This window comes from Zeus faber (assembly GCF_960531495.2).
Source record: "Zeus faber genome assembly, chromosome: 16".
Lineage (NCBI taxonomy): Eukaryota > Metazoa > Chordata > Actinopteri > Zeiformes > Zeidae > Zeus > Zeus faber.
This window is the reverse complement of record NC_137202.1, coordinates 20,057,258-20,066,117: the sequence shown is the minus strand read 5'-3', so window position 1 is coordinate 20,066,117 and position 8,860 is coordinate 20,057,258. Positions and strand designations below refer to the sequence as shown.

Genomic DNA, 8,860 nt, shown 5'->3' with positions numbered 1-8,860 from the left:
ACACACACACACACACACACACACACACACACACACACACAGCATTATAGCGTCTGTTATATCAAGGCACTGGATATGCCAAGTACTTTTAATACTTTTTATACTATTTCAGACCATATTTCAGACCAAAGTGCAAGTTCAGAGCATACTAGAGTCATTTTGTGTCAGGGTTTGACTACTTTTACACGAGAGAGGGGCTGAGTACCTTCTTCCACCTCGTGGCCAAATGTGCCCCCGGAGGAAGGACAAGCCAGGATGGGTCAAAAGCAGAGGAGCAATTTCACCGGCCACCATGTGCATGTGTGTGTGTGTGCAAGCATGTGTTGTGGAGTGTCGTGTGATGATTAAAGACTGTTTCTGTTTCTTCTTTCCGTTCCTTCTGGAACATTGGGCGACGAGTCCCCACCATTTACCAGAATGGCGTCTTCTCGTCGTTTCCATAACATGCTTTTTTTTTAACGGGGTGAGGTTGTTAACCCCACGCCCAACCCCCAACCTGGAGGATATTAAAACCTTTAAACCACAAGACCAGCTTCCGATTCACAAGATATTGCACTAGTAATATCACAGCCCATAAAGGTTTTCTGCTGAGTGCAATTTGTGCTTGTTTTGCATCTGATCGCCATTATCCTTGTGGCAAAGTAAATAATCTGTGCGGCAGTGGGGGGGGGGGGGGGGGGGAGTCTCCATTGGAGAGTCATCACGCATTTACGCCACTGCTTTAAATTTGCCTTTTTTAATGAATCCTCAGAGACGCGCATCAGTGATTTTGCGAGTAAGATGCAATCAGACGCGTAACGGGGAGACCCCGTTGGAGGTCTCCCTGTGCGTCTTATTACACAATCCCTGTTGCGCGTACCTCGTTGGGGGTCTCCCCGTGCGTAAGACGCCCCCTCCCCCCGGGCCCGACCGTTTCCATTATTTTAAAATCCCAATGTTTAACTTGACAGGTCTTACCCAGCAATTACCAAGTCTCTACAGACGGTAATATCGTCACTCTAACTGCGTGGGGCTATTGGCGCCGGTATTTATGAATTCGACGTTTTTTGCAACGAGGCTCGTTTGTATAGAAAGGGGCCAATTCTGCACCAAATGTACGAATAATACCAAATTTAAATAATACTCCAGCGGCAAACTGCAGCCCAGTTAGAGGTGTATTTCACCCTTTGCGGGTGCTTTGTGAATTAGACGCTCGCTTTTTCTGTTAATTGCGGCGGTTGAGTGCCGGCAAAAGCCACGCAATCCTTTTGTAAATTCGCCCCAAAGTGCGCTTGATGCAATAAATAATCTGTATATTTTTAGGAGCGGCATGAGCCTAAAACGAATGCCCAAGTGGCCCTCTTTTTTAAACCCACAGCCATTCCCACCATATGTCCTCGTACACCAGCTGGACGTCTCGGACGGAGTCGGCATCCATGTGGTTGATCATCTCCTTGCGGTAGCGCACCATGAAGGGCACCGTGTTCTCCTCACGCAGGAGCTTGACTATGTTCACGCACACCCAGCGCTGCACGCACGTCAGGGTGGACAGCAGCTGGGGGGGAAGAGACACAGAACGACAAAAGAAAGTTTTTTCAATCTTATCTTAAACTCAAAAGATTAATGTCATTGTTTTTTATCGATGCATTTTTTTCCTCATTTTTAAGAGTAATTTAAACAACACATTTAAGTTCCGCTGTGGCTACCCCTAACGGGAGCAGCCGAAAGAAGAAGGATTTGTAATTCAATGACAATTACATGTAATTGATAAGATAATTTTATTTTGAATTCTCTTACACTTTATTAGGAAGAACATTCTAATATGATACCAATAGTATTAGTATGCTCTCAAAAAAACCTAATTTATTCTTGACATGGATTGCACAAGATGTTGGAAACGTTCCTTTGAGATTCCGGACCGTGTTGACATGATTGCATTTCGCAATTCCTGCCGATTTGTTCATTCATGCTGCAAATCTCCCGTTTGATCACATCCCAAAGCAATTCTATCGGATTCAGATACGGTGACTGGGAAAGCCACTGAAGAACATTGACCTCATTGTCATATTCGTGAAACCAATTCAAGATGACTTTTGCTTTGTAACACGTTGCATTATCATGCTGGAAGTAGCGGTTAGAGGATGGTAAATTGTGGCCATGAAGGGATGCACATGGTCAGCAACAACACTCAAACAGGCTGTGGCATTCAGGCGATGATTGATTGGTATTAACTGGCCCAAATGTGCCAAGAAATAATTCCCCAAACCATGACAGCACCGCCATCAGCCTGGACTGTTGACACAAGGCAGGTTGGGTCTATGGATTCATGCTGTTGGCGCCAAATTCTGACCCCACCCTCAAAAAAAAATGGAGATTCATCAGACCAGGCTACGTATTTACACTCTTCAACTGTCCAGTTTTGGTGAGCCTGTGCCCACTGCAGCCTCAGCTTTCTGTTCTTGGCTGACAGAAGCGGAACCCGACGCGGTCTTCTGCTGTTGTAGCCCATCCACCTCCAGGTTCAAGGTTGTGCATTCTGAGATGTTCTTCTGCTCACCACAATTGTGAAGAGTGGTTATGTTTTATTTATGCATACGTACATAATAATAATATACATATATAAATGTGTCATATATACACACACACATTACATATATACATACATACATTCCTTGTGACGTAGGGGACTGCGCCCTTAAAGGTGCAGAGCACCACAATACACACACACACACACACACACACACACACACACACACACACACACACACACACACACACACACACACACACACACACACACACACACACACACACACACACACACACACACACACACACAGTGGCAGTTCCGCCTGCCACCCAAGTGACGTTTTCAGGGCCCTCCAACACAGAGACACAGGCAGAGATGTTGTTAACACAAGTTTATTGTAGAGAGTGGCAAGATGCACCCTGATCCCTGAAAATGCCCATTTACCTAGACCCAAGACAGGTGTGGCTGCTTAAACCACACCACCCCCCACACCACATACCCTCAATAGGGGTATGTGGGCCCAGAGAGACTTGGCCTGGGCAACGCATTTGGTTCTCTCCCTCACAGTTTCCTCTGGGGGCATCCTTCGATTTGTTCAGGATACCAGTGACCATCACACACCTTGTCAAGGCCTATTTCCAAAACCTGCCTCTCTGTTTTTAACAGTGCCAGACTTTACCACCACCGTATGGAGATTGGCATAATGGCAGGGTGTTCCGTCTCACCGTTGGCCCTCACCATGACGATAGAAGTCATCATTAGGGTCTCCAAGTGGGTGGCGAGCGGCCGAAGTCTGGAGTCTGTCTACCACCCATCAGGGCCTATATGGATGACATGACAACCATGACAACAACAGCACCTTGCACTGGCCAGCTTCTAGGGAAGCTTCAAGAGAACATTACTGCGGCCAGAATGAAATTCAAGCCATCCAAATCAAGAAGAAGCTCTATAATCAAAGGCAAACTGACAGAACAAAGGTTCTTCATGGATCAAGAACCAATCTCAACTGTGTCAGAGAAGCCAATTGAAAGTCTAGGAAGATGGTACAACTCAAAACTGTAGGACACTGATCAGGCGCACGGGCTTAGACAAGAAATCACCTAGGCTGCCTGGCAAGCTGAAAATCTGGTGCCTGCAGTTTGGGTTACTACATCGTCTTATGTGGCCATTAACCATGTACGACGTCACCCTCACAAGAGTCGAGAACATGAAAAGGGCGATCAGCTCTTATGGGAGAAAATGGTTTGGTGTTCCTCGACGCCTGAGGAGCAGAGGCCTGTATGGTCTGGGGCTACTCCAGCTGCCTCTCTCTAGCCTCACAGAGGAGTTGAAATGCACTAAAGTTAGACTAGAGATGGCCTGGCAGAGTCAAGGGACACTGCGATCCGAGCTGCTGCCCAAACCCTGGCAACAGGAAAGATGTGGACTGCTAAGAATGCGGCACAGCAGGCAAAATATGCTCTCCACCACAGTGGCACCGTGTGCCAAGTCCAACACGGAAGAGGTGGCTTGGGGGCTTGGCGATAAACGACCTTGCAACATCAGGAAAAATCAGGGGTGGTAGAGCGGAGCAGCCAGCGGCTCTGGCTGAAGAGGAAAGACCCCAGCTGGTCTACCAAATAAGCCCGCTAGGCAGATGCAGAGGGGGGTGGTTCTAGGAGTTCCGAGCCTAATGGCGACGCCAGTCAGCGATTCGCTAGTGAAAGTAGGAGCCCACTTGACAACCCCAAAGACGTGTCTTTCTCAACGTCGGAGTACTGTAGGTCAGTGCTTAAAGGGGACCTATTGTGTGTGAGAAAAACTCACACTTGTGCACATACATGTGGGTCTCTGATGGGCCTACTAATACGAACACACAAACGGTGTGACAACTCAGTCAGTTTTTTGTGAGCTATCTATTTAAAAAAACATGCATTCGCAGCCCTTATCTATGTCATTAAGGGCTTCAGTAGAATTAGAACCGCCCTCCATCTGAAAGTAACTCCATCCACGGCTGGAGCATAACAAGCGCCCCTGGGAAGACAGGCACAAATCTTTTAAAAGAAAGAAGAATTAATACCAAGTGTCCGTGAAGAACTGCAGACGATGGAAATGATAGTATTTCAAAAATAATTTTCCTTCTAAAAAAACCAAAAAGTATACGGTAGATAGGCTGCACCGTGGGATTCACTGTGCGTTTCTCCAAACAAAACCAATAAAAATTGTGTTTTCATTGTAAATGTATTCATGATATTTTATTTTACGACGTTTACACGAAACAAAAAATCCCTGCGTGCGGTGTCCCGGTGCGGTGTATGCAACAAAAGTCAGAACAAACCGTTAAATTAGGCCTAAAATGAGTGAAGATTCAGCAACTGTGTTGCTTCTTTATCACCTCTCATTTTTAAAAACAGAATTTGGTGAACTGATAAGGTAGAAGTAGTGAAAGTCTATGGACTCCAAACAACGAAACCCGAAAGTAAAGCTCAAACCCCATTGGCTCACAGAACCCGGAACTCGTGCTCAAACCCCATTGGCTCACAGAACTAGGGGCCCGGCAGCTCTTTACATTTAAAGCGGCACACACTGAAACAGGAGGGTTATAGAGGCATGTTAAAATAGCTAGAATGCATAATATGAGTGGTAATTTTCGGCAAAACATGAAAACATGCTTTGGGGACCTCGGAGATATTAACTTGTTGAAAAGGAGCATAATAGGTCCCCTTTAAGCCTTCCATCACCACCGGGAGCACGGGGGAATAGGAGATGGCACTTTAGATTTTTAACATCAGTATGGCTAGTTTTACCTCCACCAGATCCCAGTTCATGTTGAGTTCATTCCTGATGCGACGTGCGTCTGGGCTGGACAGTGCACTGGGTTGTCCCCGGGGGGGGGCGCCGGTCTTCTGCCTCTCCACATAGGACTCGTCAAAGGTGAAGTCTTCCTTCTCCTCTTTCTTGACGGCCAGGCCCGACCCCGACGCCACCTCGTTTGCCCAACCCCCGGGGAGAGGAGCATCGGCCACGGCAAACGACTCCCTCTGCACGTTATCACAATAAGTAAGAACCAAAGTGAGAGAGTAAAGGAGTGTCTCATTTAATGTGGATCGAAAGACAGGAAGAACATTATCTGGTGCGTTATGAGAGGAAGTTGATCCCTGAATACATCCTATATGATAGACTATTACTACTATTACTACTACAACTATTACTACTATTGCTACTGTGTTCAGTCTAGGACATATTGTGTGTTATCACCGGGCGCATTGCATTAACATTTCACTGCATACATGTATGAAAGTATGTATATGTATGTGACGAATAAACCTCTTGAATCTATTAGCAAATTAAATATAAATATATATTTAATTTTTGTTATGCATGTCATCCATCCGTCCGTTTTGCCATTAATAATGGAAAGGTGTAAAAAAAAAACTGGATTACGCTGGCATGGAAGGGGGAGGGAAAGAGGAAGCATGACAATCTTCTACTTAAGGTGAGCCTGACAAAAAATAAAGTTTGAAAACAAATGTGTGAGATGAACCTGATATTTATTACTATATTACAATATAATTTACTACCAACTGAAGACTGCCTGAACCCATTGCAATAAGTTGTTGTAATTTGTTATAGACTATACTTACAAAACCATTCATATGGAAGTCACTAATATTTCAGATATACTAAGATTCGCTCTCCTATATAGGCCAGTGTCTGCTATTCACAATATCGGTATGTGCACAAGGAATTGTGAACATACTAGCTAGCATACAAATACACAGTCTCACCACAATCACACATATGTCTCACCTCTGTCTTCAGTCTTATGTTGGCTGGACCTCCTACCCAAACTCCCTCCGGGTCGTCCACCTGACCTCCACCGTCTTTGTGCGATCCTGCATCCTTTACTGAATCAGCATGTTTTCTCTTCCTTCCAGGAGCTCCACAAGCCCCAGAATCAGTGGTGGCCTTAAGGGCACGTGGTTTCGCTTCTGTGGCAGTTTTTCTGGGTGCCTTTGGCTTAGATTCTTTCACCACTTTGGGTTCCTTAGGCACTTTGGGTTCCTTAGGCACTCTGGGGGCCCTCGGGGCTTTAGGTTCCTTGGGGGCTTTAGGTTCCTTGGGAGCTTTTTTGGCGGGTCTCTTGGCAGCTGCCTTCTTCCCTGGTGCGGCGGCGCCGGTGCTCCTTTTTGGGATCTTAGGATCTGGAGGTTTCCATTCATCCTCATCTTCTTCACTACTCAAAGACTGGACGAAGGATCTGCGTGGAGTACAGTACCGCTGAGCAGATTAAAGAACCAAACAACTAAACGGAACAATGTACAATGTTATAAGATGGAAAAGTGAGACTTTAAGTGTTTCATTTTTAAAAAAAAAGCAAAAATGCAAAAATTTGTTTTAATTGCATTCTGTGTTGAAGTGCTCAAGCGGCCTGATTTCCGAACACGTAATAAAATGGAAAACTCACGTGTCTGTTTCCCCGTCGGTGTATTTTATTTCCTTGCCGAGGTTCACGTTCCGGGCTCTTTGCATTATCTATTGGAAGATTAAAAAAGAAAAAAAAAAAACAGAATTAACTACAAATTTCATGGTAGAAACACTTGCCCCCAGGCCTGTCAACTGATTGTACTGACCACAGCACTTGACTCTTCATAGCGACTATTAGCAAACCTTGTTTTTTACAGTAGAAACTAAAACGAGATAGACGGACAGACAGGCAGATTCTATATATATATTATGAGAAAATAGTAATAGATATAATGTAATAGATAATAAAGCTTACATTTAACAAAATTAACGCTGTGATAACAATTCACACTGTAAAAAGTAGGCCATTATGCTGGTCATGTTTATGTGTAAAAGAAACGCTAGACCTATACTGTGTGTACCAGGGTGGGGAGGGTTATAACCATATTTAGAAATCTAGGCCTCCTCGTGTTGAAATGAGAGTAAAATCAAGATAATACTGTGTTAGCTTTAAGTAAGACTTCAATCAGAGTGTGAGTGTGTTACTGGCTCTCGTCTCGTCGGTGAAGCTTCATTTTAAATTTGGCGCTTCGAGTTACTTTAGCAGCTAGGCAGCGAGACGCTGTTAGTTGGCCTCCGTGCATACACACGCAGGGAGCATCGGGACACGGGTGAGGGGAGCGGTACCTTGTTTTGCGGCGGCAATGTCCGCTTTGCTCATAGGGTTTGGGACTGGGTCAGCGTCGGAAATGTTTCCCGTTTAGTAGCCTTGCCGAGACGCCGCACCGGGGGAATTCTCACTGTGACAACTTCCGGCAACAACACACGGTTCAACCAATCAGAGCACGGCATGGAACCTTAAAGGGACAGTACACTCGTAGAAAAAAAAGAAATCCCTATCGTTTACTTTTTTGTTGTTGTTTAAGATACAAAAAATAATTGCACGATAAAATAGACAACAAACCAAGAACTAATCCACACACAATATGTGATGAAACTTCAGAGGATGCATTCTGCACCATTATACTTCTATTACAGACAACTTCTGTGCAGTGCTTGGAAGTTAGTTCACTGTCGTGTTAGGATCATAAAGACGATTTCTATGATGTGCTGGTAAACAATCAAAGGTTCTGTGTTGGGTGGATTACCCTACAAATCCAGGGATTTATACAGAATTCCATATTACTTAGAAAATAATTAACTATATATATATATATATATATATATATATATATATATATATATAAATAATCACAAGGGCAAATTGTGGCAGTTTGGCCTATCACCCGCCACCCAAGTGGCGTTTTCAAGGACCTCCAGCACAGAGACACAGACGTTGGGGTTTCAGGCACAGGTTATTGTAGAGAGTGGGCGAAGTGGAACAAGCCCAGAGCGGATGGACACATGTCATGACAAGCGCTCCTCTCCTGTGTGTGTGTGTGGGGGGGTTTACCTGTTGCTCGTGTACAGCCACTCTGATCCTGGGCCCCAATAACCTAGACCCAGGTCAGGTGTGGCTGCTCAAACCACACCATCCCCACACCACAAAACACAACAAATCAAAACGACAGACCAAAAAAAAAAAAAAAAAACAACAGTAAATTACAAAACACAACGACAAATCAAAAGACGGTTTTGTTTTTTGTTGTTGTGATTTCTGATTTGCTGTGGGGTTTTTTTTTTTTGCTATCGTGATTTTTCATTTGATGTGTTTTTCTGTTTGCTGTTGTGTTTTTGTATTGTTGTGTTTTGTTATCTGGTGTTGTTTTTTTGATTTGTTGCTTTTTTTATTTGCTGTTGTTTTTTGATTTGCCATTGTGTTTTGCACTTCGGGGCCGCCGTATTGACCTTCTTTCCACCCTGATTCAAGAGAATGTCAAGCAGAGAATATTGAAACTCAGATTT

The 8,860-nt window shown here is 44.5% G+C and overlaps 1 protein-coding gene across 1 annotated transcript in view; it reads right to left on the bottom strand.

Moving 5' to 3' along the window:
• Positions 1–7,751, bottom strand: part of LOC307242082 (S1 RNA-binding domain-containing protein 1-like) — a gene marked incomplete at its 3' end in the record, with an annotated part of 19,785 nt that extends 12,034 nt beyond the window's left edge. The window contains exons 1-5 of the mRNA XM_080016417.1: positions 7,643–7,751; positions 6,957–7,024; positions 6,299–6,749; positions 5,296–5,529; positions 1,368–1,534 (exon numbers count right to left, since the gene is read on the bottom strand). Of these exons, the coding sequence (XP_079872543.1) occupies positions 1,368–1,534; positions 5,296–5,529; positions 6,299–6,749; positions 6,957–7,021 (917 nt within the window). The 5' untranslated portion in view covers positions 7,022–7,024; positions 7,643–7,751. The remainder of the gene's footprint in view (positions 1–1,367; positions 1,535–5,295; positions 5,530–6,298; positions 6,750–6,956; positions 7,025–7,642) is intronic.
• Positions 7,752–8,860: the final 1,109 nt, after the last annotated feature.